Here is a 22,247-nt window from a genome sequence, read left to right on the forward strand (position 1 = left end):
TTTCAAGATATCTTCCTACCGTCTACATGAAAAACAGGCCCCTTGTCAGCTTGACATTGCCCCTTTTACAGAATGGGCATTACACCTCTGAATATACATACTTGCTTCCTTCTTCACCATCTTCACTTTTCTCGCAAATGCCGCCGCGTCACAAAGGACAGCAGTAGTTAATGCTCACTATTCTTACAAAACTCACTCATCCTTCTTTCATAAATTTGCAAACACCTTTTTACATACAACTTTGTTAGACTGTCAAATCTTGGGTAAAAAAAACATAGTAGCACTCAGTCTTATTTACATCACATCAGTTTTGTTAAATCTGCTATTTACCTCTAAAGAGCAATCATCATACGTCCTTCTAAAAGAAATCAAACACAAGGTAGCCAACCTGCCACTCAACTGAAGTAGGAACAATAAACTATTCCCCAGCCACTCCTTAAAAGAACAGAAAAAACTAACATCTTACACAGAACTGTATCTAGCTGTAGTGTGCTGACAACTTAAAACCTTTCATTATTTAACACATCCAAACATATCCTCCAAAAGATCTTTCCTCCACTAACATATGGCCTGCTGCTACCACTGATATGTGATAACTTATAGCTGTGTAGCACAAACCTTTTGAAAACAGATCCAACAAAAATTACCCAATACCATTGCAGAAGCTCTCAAGGGGGCCAAACCCCTTTACATTCACCAAATTATACCTCCTTCTAGTACCTGGTGCCCATGAATAAGTGCCCAGGAATAACTGAGAAGTGCGGAAGCCTCCTCAAACTCTTTCTCCCCTGATAACCACCAGGCAAGAAGGTTCATGACTCCATTATCTCATAAATGATGGTCATCTCCTTATGGAATCACCAAGACACAATCAAGAAGAGATCCTCTACCACCAATTTCAAAAACATGGAACCCAAATTGCAACAACCAGAAAGGTGTTATTAAGATGACTGTAATCCTCAGCCTCTAGACCCGCATAAGAACACTCTAAATCATTGCAAAAGAAGAGAATGCATACCCTTTCAAGTTCCTTCAATCTGGCTGAAAGATATTAAGTGCCATCACCTCCAGATCTTGCTTCCAACTTAAAGCAAAAAGATGAACCTCCAAGCCACCCCAATGTTTCACAACAAAACAAAACACCAGATTCAACACCTAGTCACTGTAATCTTTCAAATATTTTGAATTTCAATTAGCTATCTGATTTTCCAAGCCCGAAAGATATTCAGCTTTGAGTGTAAACTTCTGCTCAGACAAATGTCTACAAAGCTTTTGACCTACTTCCTCCCTCCAATTGGTGTATATAATGAACAGTCAACAGACTGCCTAACTTAACCCCTTCGCTGCCAAACCTTTTACCCCTCAGGTGCCAGGCCTTTATTTGGGGAAGTTCGCGCGTAAACCCTCATACCTTTTTGTCCACATAAGCTACTCATGCCAAATTTACGTCCTTTTTTTCCCAACATCCTAGGGATTCTAGAGGTACCCAGAGTTTGTGGGTTCCCCTGAAAGAGACCAAGAAATTACCCAAAATACAGCTATAATTTTATTTTTTTACATAAAAATGGGGAAAAAAGGCTGGAGAAGAAGGCTTGTGCTTTTTCCCCCTTGAAAATGGTATCAACAAAGGGTTTCAGTGCTAAAATCACCATCTTCCCAGCTTTCAGGAATAGGCAGACGTGAATCAGAAAACCACATTTTTCAACACAATTTTGGCATTTTACTGGGACATACCCATTTTTCTATTTTTTGTGCTTTTAGCCTCCTTCCAGTTAGTGACAGAAATGGGTGCGAAACCAATATTGGATCCTGGAAAGCTAAACATTTCTGAAAAGTAGACAGCATTCTGAATTCAGCAAGGGGTCATTTGTGTAGATCGTACAAGGTTTTCCTACAGAATATAACTGCTAAAAGAAAAGAAATATTGAAATTGAGGTGAAAAAACCCCAGCCATTTTTTTCCACGTTTTACTCTGTAACTTTTTTCTGCGATGTCAGATTTTTTAAAGCAATATACTGTTACGTCTGCTAGACTCTTTTGGTTCCGGGGACATATAGGGCTTGTGGGTTTATCAAGAACCATAGGTACCCAGAGCCAATAAATGAGCTGCACCTTGCAATGGGTTTTCACTCTATACCGGGAATACAGCAATTAATTTGCTGAAATATAAAGAGTGAAAAATAGGTATCAAGGAAACCTTTATATTTCCAAAATGGGCACAAGATAAGGTGTTGAGAAGCAGTGGTTATTTGCACATCTCTGAATTCCGGGGTCCCCATATTAGCATGTGAATTACAGTGCATTTCTGTCTTACATTTGGAAGGCAAAGATGTAGAGAAAGAAAAGGGGCAATAACACTTGTTCTTCTATTCTGTGTTCCCCCAAGTCTCCCGATAAAAATGGAACCTCACTTGCATGGGTTGGCCTAATGCCCACGACAGTAAACGCAACATGGACACATCACATTTTTAAAGGAAATCTGACATGTTTTTTGCAAAGTGCCTAGCTGTGGATTTGGGCCTCTAGCTCAGCTGGCACCTAGGGAAACCTACCAAACCTGTGCATTTTTTTAAAATAGACACCTAGGGGAATCCAATATGGGGTGACTTGTGGGGCTCTCACTAGGTTCTGTTACCCAGAATCCTCTGCAAACCTCAAAATGTGGCCAAACAATACTTTTGACCTCACATTTCGGTGACAGAAAGTTCTGGAATCTGAGAGGAGCCACAATTTTCCTTCCACCCAGAGTTCCTCCAAGTCTCCCGATAAAAAACTGTACCTCACTTTTGTGGGTAGGCCTAGTGCCCGCAACAGGAAATGCCCCAAAACACTATGTGGGCACATCAAAATTATCAAATACAAAACTACTTGTTTTTGCAGGGGCACCTGCGTTTTTGGTCCTGGGCTCAGCAGCCATCTATGGCAACCTACCAAACCCAAACATTTCTGAAAACTAGACACAAGAGGGAGTCCAGGGAGGTGTGACTTGCAAGGATCTTCCAGTGTTTTCTTACCCAGAATCCTCAGCAAACTTCAAATTTAGCTAAACAAAACAAAAATATACATTTTTCCCCACATTTCTGTGCAGGATCACAGCACCGGCACAAATGTCCTACCACCCAACGTTCCCCTCAGTCTCCCGTTAAAAATAATACCTCTTTTGTGTAGGTGGGCCAAGTGCCTGTGACAGGGAAAAGCCAAAAACATGTCGAAAATGACGGGGAACCAGAGCGGGCCCAAAGGGGCAGTTTAAGAAAAAAAAATTTAGGCTGAAAGGTGGGGCAGAATGTTTATTGGTATAGATGTGACACTGCTGGGTGGTAGGAATTTTGTGGATTCCTGCAGATTCCAGAAGGTTCCATCACAAAAATGTGGGAAATATGTGTGATTCCAAGTAAAGTTGTATGTTTGCAGGGCATTGTGGGTAAGAAAATGATGCGGGTGCATGTGAAGCACACCACCCTGGACTCATCCAGATATTTAGTACCCTGGACTCACTCAGATGTTTAGTTGTCAGATGTGTCTAGGTCTCGTAGATTTTTCTACATGGCAGCGTCCCAAAGTCCAACAAGTGCAGCCCTCACCATTCCAAGTGGGACGATTTTGAGAGTTAGGCAATCTCTCATGGCCCAAATGTAAAACCAAAACCCCAAATAATCAAATGTCCTCTTGCGTGCCCTGGGATAAGATGTTTTAGATTGTGGTGGGGGAGAGCTGAAAGACTGTTACCCCTATCAGTTGGGGTGGGGGCATAACCATGCCCATACTGGTCGGTAGCCACCACCCCACTATTTTATTTTTTAATTCCCTGGAATCTAGTAGGCTTTCTGCCCCTCCTCCCCAGTCCCCAGGGAGTGAATCAGGGGTAATTGCCCCACCTGCCCACCGGTGGGCAGAACAACTTTGTCCCCATGTATTTAGGGTGGGGGTATGGCCATACCCCCACTCTCTTTTTAAAAAAAAAAAAAAAAAAAAAAATTCCCTGGTGGGATCTGCCTCCAAGGAGGGCAGAAATGGCCTAAAATTAATTTGACCACCATGGGAACGACCCTTGCCCAAGGGTTCGCTCCCCTCACGTGAAACTGACCAAAAAAAATAAATCCCTGGTGTTTAGTGGTTTCTGCCTGCCCTAAATATAATTTGCCCCTAAGGGGTCGTTCCCCACGTCTGGAGGGGAGGAATAACTGTGGTGACTAGAGGTTTCTGACCAACCCCCCCAAAATCACCCCCGGGGGCAGATTGGCCTAATAACAATAGGCCAATCTGCCCCTGGGGGAGAGCAGAAAAGGCCTTGAAAATAATGGCCCCCTGGGGAGTGACCCGACCCGTTCACCTTAAGCCACTTTCAAAATGTATCCCTGTTATCTAGTGGGCATTTCAGCAGCCGGATCGCTTCACAATGGGGGGTGGGGTGCGACCCTTGGGGTGGGGGGGCTAGCGCTTCCCCCGAGGGCCAGTACAAGGATGTAATGGTTAGGTCTGTGGCACCTCAGCACCACGCCACGGGACGTAACCATTAAGTTCATGGCGCCCAAGGGGTTAAACAGCAGTGAATATCTTTTTGTATCTCTTTTGAACCTTTTTAAAGCAACAATCACTGTTTTCATTCCCACCAGTTTATGTGTAACCCTTTTCTTCTGAGGTCCAGCTACCCAGTCTCCATTTGCTGCAATCAAGCTCACCAATCCATGCAGACTTGCATCTCATTCTAGCACAAAATCCAAAGCTGTTTAAAAAAAAAAAAAAAAATGCCCGATCATTCCAGGACTTCCAATTCTTCACCCGCCAAATTAATTCCTCCTTTACTTCTTTCGACAACACTACCTGTTCTACACATCAAAAACTCCTCTGAAGATAATTTTTCTTCTACTGTTGGAGACATTAGTAATGCAAAGGCCCTGGAAACACTGATTGAATGCAAAAGATCAATCACACATGCTAACAAATTTAAAATTAACATCTTTCTCTTCAATACTGTTTTCGACTTTGATTTAATATTCACCACCTTCCACACCAGAAGCCTTAGAGTGCCCACTTGAAACCTAAAAACTCTAACTCATTTCAAGGATCCATAAAGGAAATTTCCTGATTTATTTCAAAACCTATACGCTCCACCAAATCTGTTGCCATTTTAATGATTCCTCAAGTCCTTGTAATTCTGGGACAGAAACAGAAAATTATCCCAGTCTCTCTCTTGCAACAAAACGTCTACTCGTCGCACAAGTTTAATGAAACACCAAGGATCCAAAAGCAACTTCAAAGGCATGCTTACAGACTGATAAAGCTGAATAACTCATCTGTACTGAAAGATTTGTTGGCTTTCCTTTGCTATTGGATGACAGAGTAGGTGTCCATGAGATCCATCTTCACCAGCCAATCTCCATCCTGAAGAATATCTCTTAAAACATGAATTCCATCCATTTGTAACCGCCTGTAAACAACAAACCTGTTTTGATTTCTCAATATGATGACCGGTCTCTAGCACTTGTCTTTTTATTGTACCAAGAAAAGAGTACTCATGAATCCTTTGCTCTCCTCCATAACTTGCACCATAGCACCTTTCTCCAACATCTGCTTCCCCTCTGCTTCTACCAAACAACTTTGCTCGTCTGTTAAAGTTATCTCTCTTCGTTCTTTTCTTGATTTGGATACTGAAACTATTTGGTAACTTGTTATACCCTCTAGGAACCACGGATTTCTTACTGACACTTTCAAATGCTCCTGAATAAGCTTGGCCTTCCTACTTTTCCTTGAGAAGAACCAGAGTGAGTCTTCATACCTAGGTTATATCTGAGGCACTTCACCTCTGGCTGTGTGTACTTCAACTCTGACAAAAAATCTTCTGAAGGAACATTTGCCCAGTGGCTGAATTTGGGAAGATGCAAATGGATGGCACAGAAAACATTCCCTTCCCCTCACCTTTCCTAAAATCCCATGGTCTCCAAAATCTCTCTGAGTCTTATTAAGGACAGTGAGTGTTGAAAACTAGTTCCCTATTCATTTCATTAAGTCTTCTGATAACAACATCCCTTTTGCGTCACTGCTTATTTCCCTGTTAACTAAATCAGTTGCCAAGTAAATCACTCGCCTTTCAGCACTTAATGTGGAATTAACACTCCCCAGATAGCAGCACACAGCTCTTCGACGCAAACCATGGAGAGGAGAAACGTCTACTTCCTCTCCTTTCTAATGTGCGCCCTCAACCATGACTAATATTCAAGCCAATAGCCCTATAATATTCAGTAGTTTATCTTGGTACCTTTGCAGCACCCTCTTCAGAGCCTTTCTTGGATCTCATCTCAGCCTGAATAAAAAAATATGCATTAAGCCTTTGTCAGGAAAATAAGTGAAAAAAGATGCCTGGAAATTGAGTAGCAATAACAAAAGGGCTAATAAAACACTTTTCTCGAGCTGTGCATCCCTAGCCTAAAGCTGACCTCCCTACTAACACTAGGACTAAGAATTTAGCCATTAACAATGAAAAAAAGAATCCAGATAGTTTTGTTTAGCAATTTTAATGGTCATATCCAAAACATATTTGAAGAGCAACTTACATTTTCATGTGCCTAATATTCACAGCACTTCCATTACATGAATGATTTGATGGGTGAAAAGTACATTTGAAATTGTAAAGTAAATTTCAGTTTTTGCACATCACAGCTAAAATAAAAGTCAATTTAAGGTGTTTAAATTAGATCATGCAAACTCTTAAAACTGTTTATTCATAAATTAAAACAGTGGTCTTAACTATGGTTCCTTTTGAGAAAATACAAGTCAATGTTACTTTATTTAAAATGCATTTACCAGTACCCTTTTCTTACGTTTGAAAGCAATACCAAAATTGCAAGCATGTATATTACAACAATGGCTTACTGTCAGGAACAGTGTAAGTATTGGATAAGAAACTACAGCGGATACTCTGATTCATTTGCTTATAAGGAAGTATAATTGTGAGACTTTTTGCAATAGGTTTACATTAAATTTATCCAAATTATCTTAAAATGATGTGCTTTCACTCGAGTGAATTCAAAACGGGTGTAATGTGTTGCACCTACAACTCTGCAAATACCGTGCCATAGATCAAAAGCAATTCAGTAGATGGGGCTGAACCGATTCTAAACCTAAATTCTTCCAAAACTCCTGTGGGAACTGGGACAGGAAAGGCCCAATAACTATCGAGTTAAGTGGAACTGTTTTAAAGATTTTGTCATTGGAAGGCCTGTACAATATGCAGCCCTGAGGATTTACTCATCATTACAATAAAAAAAGAATCAACTAAGGTTCAGGTGTGTTTAGGAAGATATTAACAAACAATTCTGGTGCTATATTTATTTAAAAATTACCTAAAAGGTTTAAAACATTTTATAGTTCTTGGGTTTCAGCTAATGTATGTATAGCCCCCCCCCTTTAATCCTATCCTCAAAAATTGTAAATGTACCCATTGAAAATAGGAATATTGTGGGTGTAAATATTTAGTGTTTGTTCTTCATAAAGTTTAGGTTTTAGAGTGAATTGGGTCACATGGCAAGTATTAATAACAAATTCAAAGGGTAGACGTTTCATGGTCATGTAAATGCAACTTTTCAAATTAAGAAAAATAAATCAGATTTTTCAGCAACAGAATAGCATACAGCTAAATAATTTTTAGAAATATGAATGTTTTTCTTTCTGGGCAATACTGTTTATGGTATCCTCTATAGAATAAATGTATGAAATATGACTTTGTAATAATGAAGCAAACAGTACATTATCGCTTTATATGCAGCAACATAAAATCTGCTAAGTAGTGTTTGCTTTTGAGGTACAACAGAGCTTTGAAAGATCAAACCAAACACGTCTTCAGCTCAAGCAAAGAAATAGACAAATGCATGCTTGTCAGCTTCATGTCAAAGTGCATCTTAGCAAATGCAACATTGCTAACTATGCAAACCCCAACCAGTACATAGCTTTACATGGGTGCATTGTCCGTTGATGTACGTGTTGCATTTTGCCACTCACATCAATGCAGTAAACCTCCTTTTTCCTAACAGACAACGTAGGGCTAGAATTTTAGAGTCCATACAACTGTATCACATTAACTGTATCTTCCAATTACAAGGAGAATTGGAATGGATGAATAAACAGCAAAACTATTTCAAATAAAAACATCTGTCAGAAAATGCATACGTTATGGTCCTCATGTTCAACAAAAAAGGACAGACAATTTAAAGTAAGAAATGGGTTGAGAGACCCATGTTCATCAAAAGATTATCTTTAACATAACTCCTTCGTGACAGCTGCAACGTCACTGCAACGTTCCCAAACTATGGGTCTGACTATTGCTAAGTAGGACTCGATTTTCCAACACAAAACATCTACATTTTACCTGAGTTTGGCGAAGTTCACCCATTTAACATGATCCTTAGCAAGCTGTGTTCTAGTTAACCCACTTCAGGTATAATTTATAAATATTAGTGAATTCAAAAATGGCAATTGCTTGAAATGTTCTGATAAGTACATTGTAACTGACACAGGAAGATCACAAGTTCTACACCTGAAGTGAAACGAATTAGCAATGTACAAATGCATTAAAATAATTAACGTAATCACTAACCTTGCCTATATTTTGTACACCAAATTGGTAAATTTATAAAACGTGCAAGAGAGTAGGGAAGAAATACAGAACCCATCAAGCAACATAAAGAAAATTGTGCCTCAAGCAGTGCACATTGCCTCTGGCGTTGCCCCAGTTACAAAATTACTGGTCGTAGATAGCGCAGATACTCAAACATGTGATGGGCCATGATTATTGGCTAACACCAGATGCTTGTATACTAAGTCTATTCTCGCTCGGTCAAGACAGGGGTGACTACACGCTTTGCAGACTTGGCATTAATATTGCGTGCTATTACGCGCCACTGGAAATCACCCATTTCCTCCCAAGTAGCGCAGTGGAGAATGGAAGTACTGGAGTGGGGCCAGGCTGAAAGCAAAGTGCTGCATAGGGAAGAATTTAAAGGGCTACCAAAGCCTTATTTCTATGGAGTGGGATAAGTACTTAAAAGAAATTTAGCACACATGCGCAGGAGGGCATGGATTTACATTCCTAAACCATGAAAATCAACAATATGAATTCTAGAATTAGCACCACTGTGATGGGTACGATGAGCATTCCCACACCATACTTACCATGGAATAGATCCATATGGTAACATTAAAAAAAACAGATTAATACATAATACACAGCCTAGCCACGACTGGCTCATGTTTACCACTAGGCCTCCCCCCAGGAATGGGATGGTGGTTTTAAATGTGTTCTCAATAGACAAACATAGAAAACAGTGAACTGCTCTTGCTTGTTGGGGAAGTTAGGGGGATGATGGGAGGTTTAAGGCAGTTTGTAAACGCAGTGAAATGATTTTGTACTGCAAGAACAAATGGCTTTGTGCATATTGTCAAGGTGCAGGCGAGGGAGTTGAGCTAAGGGATTGCAGGCCTTGTGTTTCAAAGTTGGCTGCAGCTGTATATTTTGCTCAAATACATAAACCTGAGAAAAAATAGTTCGGCTATTTATCAAGATTTTATATTCCTAGTGAAGCTCAAATTTTGCCCTGAAAATCCAGTGTTAATTGTGCCGGGCTCACCATCACAGATCCTTGAGGAAAACACACTCTTTTACAATGCAACATCACAAGCACTATTGGGCACAATACCTGCCATGTCAATTTATTGAAGCACTTTAAAAGGGAGGCAGGAATTCAGTTCACATGGGTGCATAAAAAAACTGAATTCCATCGTCCTTTGCCATCAGCCATAGCTGGGAACTCTCAACCCTAGATCTATACTTCAGAAAACATCCGAAGTGGGAAGGAAATTCAGTGCACAAGACATCCTGTAAACAAAGCTACCCCAATGAAGACAATAAAGCACTACATTACACAGGTTTGGTTATGATGTACAGTACCAATCTCCCAAAACAATACCTCAGATGTGTTTCATATCAGGCTGCATAGGTAGAGATAAAAGTGAAAGCCAAACTTAAAACAATACATGATCATCGCACGTATTTTCCCAATGCCAAAAAGTAGACATTAACATTGGTGTTGGTTCTTCACCGTAATGTTGACACTACTTTTATGATACTGAACAGCAAGGAGAAGGACATCTCCCACAGTCACTGGGATAGGCTGATCTAAAACTACCGCTGCTTGTTTCCAGTGTGAAGATGCGCTAGAGGTATCCAGGCTAACCTCTTCATCCAGGTGTAGATGGTACCAAAACGGAACAGCAGTGACATGGCCAGATTTACAAATCTCCACCTGAAATGATGAAAGCATAGTTTTATGGGTCAATTAACAAATCTCATACTTAAGTAATCTTGAATATATTCATGTTTTATATAGAATCACACTGAGTAGCCAGGATGGATGGCAGACAAAATTGTTTATTGGAGACAATGTTTTGAAGCCAGAGAGAGATGATGAAAAGGGATGGTACTGAGCGAATCAATGTCTTAATATATTTAACATATATTATACCACAATTTAGGAGTAAAACGAAAAGGAAACTCAAATACAAAAATGTATCAAAATCTGCGGATTATTACAACTTTACAAGCGTTTGCAATGCAACAGGTCTCGCATGTACGTGAGTTAGAGCTATTGGCATTGTAAACGCATAACTGAACTTTTTTTTGCCACATTAATTGGTCAACCCTGCCGTATAATTTGGTCCTTTCTGCCACATAATTCCAGCAACTTTCTGGCACACTGCAAACTGCAAATGATTGGCGTAACGTAAGATAAACTGGAAATAAATGGGGGAGAAGTGGGGGAGACGCAGCAGAGACACAGTGACTGCGAAAATGATACATGAAGGCATACACCATAAACCTATGCGTCTTTCAACAACTATAACTTTGTCATTGTGAAGTACCTACCAGAGGCATTAAAGTCAATCAACCATGGCAATAGTTATTAATTATTGAAAATACCTCCAAATAACCCAAAAACAAATATAGTGATAAAACATTAACCACAATTTCTTGGCAGGAGGAAATCATCTGGAAATCTTTGCAACTTAGGCTACTAAAAATAAATCAAATGCGACAGAAAACTTTTTTTAATTGCATGTATCGCAACACTAAAGGAAAAAAGATAAAGACGCATCCATAAGCAAAGTTACTTTTCTTTGAAACTAAAACAGGTAATTTACACATTAGTAAACAAATGCCTGGATACAGGAATTCACTGCAGAGAGGGGAGGGGGCTACTCCAAGGAAAGAGGTTTGGGGTGGGGTGCAATGCTGCGGAGCCTGAAGCAGGACGTGGGCATGCCCAGTTCCATTCACAAGTCACATTCCTGAGGAGGGTGAAGGGGGGAGGTACCTGGAGAGCACACGCATGGCCTGGAGAGACTCACCCGAGAACATAAATACAACAAAATAGCCACAGCCCTACCAAGAAACGGCCACTTCAAACCAGGGAAGGGCTGAAGCAGTTTTTTTTTCTCCAGATTCCCCCATCTACGTCTCGGCCGGTGTGCCGGAGAATTGGGAGAGAGTGTGCCCACTCTGTCTGGCTCAGTCCTGTGGTAGATGGGATTAGATGTAAATGCTTTGGAAAAGCAACTAGAGACAAAAGCTACCACGGCTCAGTGATTCTGTCCTAGTGACTGAAATTTGAGATTCCCTGACACAATAATGTGCTCAAATTTAGGAATATAATATTCCATGTGACATAACGTAAATCCAACACTTGCCTGTATCTTCAGTGATGTCACCTTGCCCATAATTGTCTGGGAACCGATGTTGTCTTCTGACTAGGTTAAAGACCTAAGGTGGCAGATTTAACCAGAGTACGTTTTAAGGGCTGAATGGGAATGAAGTGGTTTGGGGATCCTTCCCTTCTCTCTAGGTTGGGGATGAGCTAGGAGGAGTGGGCATGAGGGTGGATAAGTGCTGTTTGCTGCGAGCTAGCTCATCTCAATGCGAGGAAGAGAGGACAGTTTCAAGGGACCCCTTAAAGAGGCAATGCCAGTTATATCCTTGTGGGCCCAGAGCCACTGACGGAGAGACTAAAGCTGGGGACCTGCCCACTTCCTCGTAACAATATCTTAATACATCAGACACACATTGTGAGCTCACAGCCAACTCCAAATCAAATCACAGTATTTGGGAAACACTTTTAAAGAAAGCTGGCTGTATTTTCCTGATGCAACACCATAAAAAGAAAGCTTCTCCCCCGTGCCGAGTACAAATGGTAGCTCCCGACAAGGTTTCATAGCAACTGGGCAGATAAGCATGGACTGATACTAAAACAAAAGAGAACTGAGGGAGTGGACTGGAGGCCTTGGGGAAAGTCACCTTTGTCCATTATTAATTAACCCTAGAAGGCATGCATGATGTAATTCAAGCCCAGAAAAATGATGCCACACCACTCGCAGTTAAGAGCTAATGTTCGCTGTTAGGACCAGAAATAAGATAGAAACACACTGAATAGACTGTAATATGAGGCGATGTGACTATCAGCCTACCAGCACATACCGTCCAAAACAAAAATATTGATAATTTAAACAAGAGGGCCTCCACCCACTCCCACGACCAGGGGGCTGCAAGCGGGCTGACTAGGCACAGAAAGCTGATGGACAGCAAATGTGACCAAGATAACAAGCTGATTTACAGCTTTGATTAAAGCGAAGCTAAGCAGAATGCTCTGCAAATGAAAACTGAATCTTTGAGCAGGAAACAAAGAAAAAAAGTCCCCTAGAAGAAGAGATAAACAGGACAAAGCGTAAATATACAGCCGTTGGCCCCAGCTCCCAAAGAGGAAAAGGTGGGACAAAGAGGCATGACTGACCACTAGCAAGGAAGGATTTTTTAATGACACTGAAACGAGCAAATTAAATCGTTTTAAGCCCACAGTACGTATACAAGAGGCCGTACGCTTAAGCTCGACCTAAAAAAATTACAAAAGTGAAAAACATACTGAGAAGTTAAATAGTGGTACAACAAACAAAAAGCAGTCATACCAGTTGTTAAATTGTGGTTCAACAATAAAACGCAGTATGAGAAAGAATACCTGGCAAATAGAACCTTCCTAAATACAGTCTGACACATGATTTGTTAAATAAAACATTTACTGAGAAACGTATGGACCCAAGGGCCAGATGTATCAAACGAAATTGCATTCGCAAAACGGTGCAAATCGCTAAAATTGTCCGTTTGCGAATGCAAAAACGTGGTTTGCGATGCGTGAAAGGCATTCGCAGACCAAAAATTAGGAATGGCAAAAATACCGATTTTTTGCATTGCGACCTGGTTTTGCGTGTCGCATTTTGCATCTCCAATTTGCGACATGAAATACCGAATCGCAATTAGCGATTCGGTATGTCAAGATGCAAAATGCGACTCGCAAAACCAAGTCGCAATTCGATGCATCAAAAAATCGCAAATAGCAATTTTTCGCAGAATGGCCTTTTGCACATGCAAAATACCACTAAGTGAAACCAGGTGATAACCAGGTGCAACCTATATAAAGAGGCCCATAATGCCTCAGACACTTTTCCACAATGGCTGCACTCTACGTCATGGCAAAGAGAATGAGGATCTTGGCAGGTCTGAGGAGAGGGAGGAGGAGACAGGAGTGCATTTTCGGAGTGTGCATTACCCTTTATGAACAGACTGAGGAGGAAAGTTTTGAGAAGTACAGGTTAAGCTCAGCCATGATACTTGACCTGATAGCTGAGCTACAACCCATACTGCAGCGCACAACACACAGGACCAATAGCATACCCACCCATGTGCAGGTATTATGCTCCCTGCACCTACTTGCCTCAGGGAGCTATCAAGGGGTCATAGCAGCAGCTGGAGGAGTATCACAGAGTGCCCTCTCTAGATTTTCAATGCATTTATCAACGCCATGCTGAGTAGGATACACCAGTACATCAGATTCCCCCACACCCCACAGGCAATACAGCAGACTGAAATAGATTTCTACCTGATAGCACAGTTCCCCCACGTCCTAGGTGCCATAGATGGGACACATGTTGCAATCTGTCCACCATTGGCCACAGAGTATGTGTACCGCAACCGTAAATACCAACATTCCATGAATATACAGGTGATATGCAATGCCTCCTATATCATAACTGATCTCGTGGCCAGGCACCCAGGGAGCACACATGATTCATACATCTTTCGCCACAGCGGGATTCACACAAGACTGCTAGCTGGGAAGTTTGGTGAAGGATATCTACTAGGTATTGACCCTCTGTACACTGGCGCATTGATGGCGTTGTGACGTCAGATGGCTCACTTACTCATCATACCCTCTGTTCCTTCCAAAAGACAGTGCCTATGCAGTGCGCACCTACATGGTGACGCCCTACCTCAACCCTACAACACCAGCAGGACGGAGATACAATGCAGCACACAGGGCAACCCGCAATGTGGTGGAGCGCACCTTTGGGCTGCTTCCGGTGCCTCCCCAAAAGTGGAGGGGCACTACAGTACAGCCCGGAGACGACATGTAGAATAGTGGCTACTTGTGCGATCTTGCACAATATAGCTACCAATATAGCTACCACCAGGGGCATACCTGTGGAAATATCTGATCCAGACTCTGATGATCCCATACCCCCCTACAGCCAGCAGACAGGACCAGTGCAGCAGAGGGCAGGCAAAGGCGTGCTGACATCACGCACAACCATTTCAGATGTAAGTAATGACAACACAACTCCACTGACATGTGTACTTGTAGTTAGAATATTTATTACCTTAACGTCAGGTAACATAAGTTTCACTAGCAGCACAAATAAGATTATATAACTTTAAAAAAAGCAGATAACAGTATCTCACTATTCAATCATAGTTTACTGTAACACACAATGAGAAAACAGTCCCCTGTGGCCATTACTGTCACTTTCTACGGCCACGCAAGCCACTCTAGAGCGCAGTGGCCTCACTGGCACCTCTATTTTCCGCCTCAGTGCTGTTCCTGGCACTGTGACGCCTAGCATCAGTGGTGGGCACTGATACGCTGCTGAGACTAGATGTGTCCTCAGTGTCCCCCAGTCCCAGTTCACCAGGTGTGGCGGAGCTGTTACCCAGCATATTGTCAAGCACGTTTGTGATCTGCACCAGTCCCTGTGCCACATCCCTACTGCTGTGCGCTGCCTCCACCTGTGCGGCCACAGCACCCCGCGATATGAGGGCTGTTGAAGTTGCAAGGCGATTGACCAAGCGACAGAAACCACCAAACATCCCCATAAAATGCCTCTCCTGCCTGCGGTGGCTGACTGTTGTGCCGCAGCTCTGTACACAGTTCCCTCACTGCACTTGTCAGCTCCCTGGTGATTTCAGAAGCTTGGATCTGTCCCTCATGCAGTTTTGTGAGGTTGGAATTGAGGCACTCCAACTGCAGATGCAGCCCCCCCATGTTGGAATTGTGTGCCTGCATCTGCCTTTGTAAACCTGTTTTGCAGGTGCTGCTGTTTCAACATAGCAGATTCCAGGCCACCGAAGACTGATGGCCCCTCTCCTGCTTCAATATGCTGTGCGCCTGCATACAAAGGCCACCTGCGGGGTGTTGTGCTACGCTGGGGCTGGGACACCTGCATAACAGTGCATCTGCCATCTGGGGAAGGTGTGTGGCTGTCATCCCGCATGTCATCAGAGTCCTGGCTCAATTTGGGTAGCGGTACAGCCCTAGCCCTGCGTCTGATAGGCGCTATATTCTGTGACTCACTGGTGTTTGAGTCAGATGCTGGGTGGGTTTCAGTATCCCCCACAATGGCACTTGCAGATGCTGCTGGGCCACCTGCAACAATAATGTACAGCATGTCAGTTATGAATGTATCACCAAAGGTCACACAATGGTAATACATGTACAGTTACATCATATCACTGTGTTGTGGGTGTTGTGTTCTTCTGGGTGTCGCTCAGCCTAATTACATTCTATGTGTTACTTTCAGGTCTGGGTTGTGGACTACCACTCCCATGAGGCATTGTTGTGCCGCTTCTAAGATGTGGAATGGACTGCTTCTCACAATGCTTTGCACTACTTGCTAATTCCTAAGGGGCATTTGTACATACACATATGATGTTACATTTCAATATTGCACTTACCTTTACTGGTGCTTGGTGTGCCGATGTCAGTGACCCCACTGACAGCTTCTGGGAGGAGTGTCGACTCCACCAGGTCTTCCATCGGGGTGGAGGGTGTCTCGGTGGGTGGTCCGCCTCCTGTGCTCCTTGCCTCCTGCATTCGTCTTGCCACCCTCTCCTTAGCACGGGAACGCAGGTCGTACCACCTCTTCTTTGTCTCCTCTACAGAGCGCTGCACAACTCCCACAGCGCAGATTTTTGTCTGAATGTCTGCCCAGAGTCTGTGCTTTTCACTCTCAGGGACCTGGAGTAAGCTTTTTCCAAACAGACGGTCATGGCTCCTCACCACCTCCTCAGTGAGCACCTCAAGTTCTTGCTCACTAAACTTGAGTTTCCTTTTCCTCTCTCCCTTCTCTTTCCCTGTGCAGAGGTGTCCATGGTGGTTGTGCAGTCCTGCCATGTTCACAGACTTGCTCACTGTGGCTGGGCTGTCTCTCTCTCAGTGCTCCTTTGGGTGTGGCATCTGTAAACTGCCTGGGATGACTCACTTCCTACTTGTGATGTCATCAGGCTCTACCAGGTGTGCGTTCTTGCAATTTGCGATTTTCAATTACCGAATCGCAAATTGCGTTCTCGCAATTTGCGATTCGGTATTTGAGCCTCGCAAACCACAGTTGGCAATTTTTAAGAAATCGCTAATTCCGAATCGCAATTATGTTACATCGCATTTTGCGACTCGGAAATAGCGATTTCTTAAAAATCGCTATTTGCGATTCGCAAACGCCTTTCTTCATACATCTGGCCCCAAATGTCTCTAAAATTTCCCTGAACCCATGAATCATCACATAACCCTAAGTAATTCTTTTAGACACACAGAATCTTTTTTCTTTCATTTCGAAAGGATACTCTCTCAACAAAGCAAGAGAGTTTAGGATATGTTTGACTGTTTTCATCAGACTTTTCCATTTTTTCCAAGTTATCCTCTAGCCCTCCAAATAGTTCCAAATCCAAGCTAATGAACCTTTTTATGTCCACATTCAAAAAGTGACTGGTCACTAAGTATGTTATTGCCTTAACGTCTTCCCACAAATGTACAACCTCAGAGCTTTCAATGAATACCTGTTTGTAAGAACTTTCTGCTGGATCACATTTTCAACAGATTACAAGTACTGAAGGATAGCAGAAAAAGTTTCAGAGGAGTCCAATATAATCTGTTAGTAAGCTGTTGGAAATCATTAGGCATTTTGTAAAACATGAAAGAACGTGATACCAAAAATCATTAGATGTTCATTTATTTTTTCACTTCACCTGTCCTTTATTAGTTACATAAGATCAGTTATTTGGTAGGTTCAAGATATCTGTAAATTTGTAGAAGCTTTCTATCAATTAATTAATAAAAGGCCAGGTTAGGTGCACTAGGCCAGTTAAGTATACCTTCTCCTATCCATGTCACAGAAGTTATAAGCTGCTTTGAGAGATGCAAAAGACTTTTTTGAGTTTGCATTCTGTACCACAATTTTAAGGTAGTACCTTAAAATTCATTTTGGCAAGCAGAATGTTTCAGGCAGGTGCTGATTCGGCAAGACAAATATCAAATAGTTGGTTAAAATGTTAAAATGGCTACCTACTCTGTGCAAATACTTTTGAAAATATTATAGAATTAGGATCAGGATGAGCAACTACTGGCCTAACCTGGGCTGTACACTTGACACATTATACACGAAGCATTAAATAACTCAGGCGGCAGACCTTACTGAAGCTCGCCTCCAAGTGGCTGCTGACATGGAGCAGATGTAGCTTTGGAAATCTGGTGCACTATCCTCGAATTAACAATGTATATTTCTCTGGTTCTCGTCTATGTATCATACAATATAAACAAGTTCTCCACTTCTAACATAGAGTTATCAATCTGTATAAATCTAAGAACCATCAATGATGTATATAGTACAGGTGTCTCCAACCAGTTGATCGCGAGCTACTAATAGCTGGGTTAATACGTAAGTGTTGTGTTTTCCTATTAATGTAAAAATAAACACTGCCATCCCTTAACTTTATCATCATCGTCAGGCTGCAAAAAGCAGGGCCTGATAAGGAGCAGTGCTGGACTCAGCTTTATGACCCAGGGTGGGGCACAGAGGTGAAATACTGAAGCACTGAGATATGTCATTCTTAAAAAGATTCTTTCTCAAATCAGTGCCGGAGCACAAGAACAATATCATGCTTCTAAATGTGTTTGAATCAGAAAAAATGTAAATGAAGAGTTAACTTCATGATTAAGGTTTAACTCTTCATTTTCATTTTCTCCCATTTCAAAGTGTTACATTTACAAACTGCAGGCAACCTGCTCCCAGCGGCCAGTAGATATGGTGGCATATTGATAACTGAAAAATACAGGCATTTTTTACATGGGAAAAAATAAAACGTTTCTATGAAAGGTCTTAATGTTTTTCTCAAATTAAGCCAATTACATTTTAATGTTTTATGAAGCATGTTTTTCCATTAGAAATTCCACCCATTTAAACAAATGGCTGGATTTTTCTGTTATCAATAAATGCGGCAGCTGTCAACAGGTCAATAGGAGCAATATCCCTGCTGTTTGTAAATGCGGCCCTTAGAAATACAAGAAAATTAAAAAGATGAGTTTATGTATTCCATATAAACATAAACGTAACGCTTGTGTTTAATTTTCTCCCATTTCAAAGTGTTGCATTTACACACAGCAGGTGTCTTGCTCCCAGTGGCTGGTAGACATGCTGACATATTTATAATTATAAAATAAAATAAAGCCATTTTTTTTTTTAAATGGAAGAAATTTGAAAAGCAGAAAAATGTTCCATGTTTTGAGTATTTTTGCAGAACATTTTTCTCCCATTTAAAAAATGGTTGTATGTTTGTGTTGAGTATGTAACAGTGCCACAGTTGGTGAAAGGTACTTTACAGAATATCAAATGTTTGTCATTACCAAACTGAATGGTACCCATTCTTATCGACTTCAGTAAGAAAAAAAGGTTTGTTGGACCGGCCAGGAATCAAACCTGTGACCATGAGGTCAAACAGATGCCTGGACTGACTTCTTTAATCCAAGCATCAATGTTGTAGTATTCTAATTGCTTAAAGGAGGACCTAGCAACTATTGATGCTGTTTTTGGCCCCCTTTCAAAGACTGACTTGATATACTGTAACAGTACAGAAGATGCGTTTTGCAAATTCTTTAGTCCAAGGATCAGACCAGATGACAGATAGCCTGATTTAACACTCTATACCAATAGTTTGTATGGGATGAATGACAATACCATTTTGCCCTGATCAAAGCATTATTTGCTAATATTCCGATGCTGTACCTGTAATTCGCTTTCGCTTTCTGGTGGATACTTTATGCAATCAGGAGTGTTACTAGTTCCAAAGGATGTGGGCCCTTCCCAAGTAATACATCCACAACCTTCCGACTACTGGGAACCAAAAAAAACCATTACAGCACTTCACTCTCTCAAAGTAGAGAAGCACAGAAATCCAAGACCTACTCAGGAGAGGTGGTGTGGGTTAGTACCCCAGTCCGCAGGCACTCAATAAACAACAACCAGTAAACCATTGCCCAGTCAGTACTTTTACATATAAAGCATATAAAAAGGAAAATTAATTATGTACACCCTACTCAATACTGAACATTAGTTTAGCAATATTTACATATAGGTAGGTGGAAATAGCTGAGGTGACACCTACAACAGGTCAAACAGCAAGCCCCGAAGCCTCAAAACCATTATAACACCCCCCAAACATATACGCCTTCAACACAATATAATCAGGTGGATGTAAAATAAGTTACGCCTATTATCGCTGCCTGGGTGTCACCATATTTATAAAAGAATAACCTTGATTTTACGAATTCAATACGAACCACATTTAAGCTCTATGATGGTACCATGCTATAAGAATGTGTATTAGAACAATGTAATGACTGTCTTTGTGGTGAACATATCGAACAAATCAGGGTGTGTGTGGCCTGAGCCCAAGTGAGATGGCAGCCTGAGCCGGCTGCTACGCTCCTGACCCACGCATTTAAAGATCTTTAATGTACCCGCCACGAGGATCATACAGACGTTTGGGAGGTCCTGTGAACAATGTATCTAAACCCCGATGCACACATCTGTGCTGATTTAGAAGGATGGAAGCGGATTTCAACATTACTGGGGCTCCACAAACAAAGACAAAATGGTGGTTTCTATCTTCACTGCAATCTGAAATGAGCTTACTGAACACTGATGAACGAAGTAACAGAAAGTAAGGATATTTTTCTACAAACTTCATACTTACAGGAGAATACTCTTGGTGCTCACTCTATCGGTAGTTTGATGTCATGATAGAACTCTGCAACATCACCTGCGCTGAGCTATGTGCTAGTTTGTCCCGAAATCAGCTGCACGACTGTAGTGATATTTGTGTTTTGACCACTGACTCATGAATATTTTGTATTCAGCTTAGCCTTAGCTTCACCGCCACTTTAAAGGTGCAAGTATTTTTCTGTACAAAATATGTTATGTAACGTGTTTTCTCGTTCATGTTTTTATTCTGCGTGTTCTTTCTCACCAAGGGCTAGGACATAACATAGAGGAGTCAGTCAGTCAGAAAGATAAGGATGTACTAGGATGATGTTTATGGCACGGCAGGGAACGGTTTCATTTTGGGAGGGACACCTTGGGAACTTGCCCATTTCCAACGTGATGACCTAAAATATCATTGAATAACAGGGAGAGGGGGGAGGTTTTCTAGAACTCTCCCCTCTGGCTTGTTTAACGTATATAAGAGACCCAGGATCGACAGTGGGAGATTCAGAAGTCAGGATTTTGACGTTGAATGCCTGACACCCCATGAGGGCAGATCTCTCTTTCTCTTCTGCAGCCGATCTCGAAGTCTACGGCTTGAAGCTACTGAGAGAAAGATGAAGAAGCAGCTGGGCCCCATGGTGATGAATTTTTACTAATTATTTGCTTTGCATTGTGTATGAATACATATACATATATAAATATAGGTATTTGTATCTTTGCATGTATATATTTGCTGTTTATAGATTGAAGATTCTTTGTACATGTTCTCACTTTATTGTTAAGCACATTTTAAAGGTGCACTTTCGGTTGTACTGACCTTCCTTCACGAACCTTGCAGAGTGATTTAATAAATAAATGACTTCTTTAAACTAAGAAGCGCTTTCCAGAGATTCTTTTTTACTCTTTTCAGTGTGTGCAATTTTGCTCGGTCAGCACTAAGGCAAATCACGCACCAACGCTATGAATGTTTGTGGACCAAATATGCAAAAACATACATGTCCTTTACCCCAATGCTTACTCCTGGAATCACGTTCCATCTGTTTATTGATATCAGCGATCACCAGTTTAGTGGATGATCAAAATGACAGCCACCACATCCTAAATAACTTGCTGCTCATTACTCTGTGTATGTGTTTCCCTTTGTTTTGTCTTTCACTTCGCTTTGACAATTTAGTACAAAGGGACTGTTTATCCTTTCTTTTTTTTTAAAAAAACTGAGCTGGGGGACTAGCTATAATCCAAACACGTGCGCTGACTGATGCAAAGCTGCTGTTTCTAATATCACAATACATTGTGGTAATGCTCAACTCCCTTTTCCCATGGGCATGTTTGTTGTCGAGAAGACCATCGTAACCCAGTGTGCAGCTCAGAGGCACTTCCATCCCAGCCCAGTGACACCTATTCCTAAAGGAGAGGTGGTCACACCTCTCCTCTACAGGAAATCCTTTGTTCTACCCTGCCCAAGTTAGGCTCAGCAGCAGGAGGGCAGAACAGTGCCTGGGAATCAGCAGCAGCACTGGCTGACATGCAGACCGTGCAAGGCTGTACAGGCAGACATGGGGGATCCCCTAGGGAACCCCCAGAGTACATGCATGATTGCAATTTGTTTGATACCAAACATGCCTAGGTTCGGTGAAACCATTATGTAGTTGGACATCTTATGTTGACCAGTGTCCACTAAATACCTTATGATGGCTTTTCCGCATTTACAAAGCCCAGACAATTGAGTCTGGAGTTTGTAGGGGCACCTCTGCTCATGCAGGGGTACCCTCACATTGAGAACCATGCACCTTGCCCTTGGGCTGAAAGGCCTACCTTAGGGGTGGGTCAGAGTGCAGCAA

The 22,247-nt window shown here is 41.8% G+C and overlaps 1 protein-coding gene across 2 annotated transcripts in view; it reads right to left on the reverse strand.

Moving 5' to 3' along the window:
* Nucleotides 1-6,507: 6,507 nt before the first annotated feature.
* The window catches only part of PRMT9 (protein arginine methyltransferase 9), a 249,634-nt gene continuing 233,894 nt past the window's right edge, over nt 6,508-22,247 (reverse strand). For both annotated transcript variants that reach the window (XM_069242627.1, XM_069242628.1), the window contains one exon: nt 6,508-10,298. In XM_069242627.1, coding sequence (XP_069098728.1) covers nt 10,071-10,298 — 228 coding nt within the window. In that variant the 3' untranslated portion in view covers nt 6,508-10,070. The remainder of the gene's footprint in view (nt 10,299-22,247) is intronic.

This window comes from Pleurodeles waltl, chromosome 1_2 (assembly GCF_031143425.1).
Source record: "Pleurodeles waltl isolate 20211129_DDA chromosome 1_2, aPleWal1.hap1.20221129, whole genome shotgun sequence".
NCBI lineage: Eukaryota > Metazoa > Chordata > Amphibia > Caudata > Salamandridae > Pleurodeles > Pleurodeles waltl.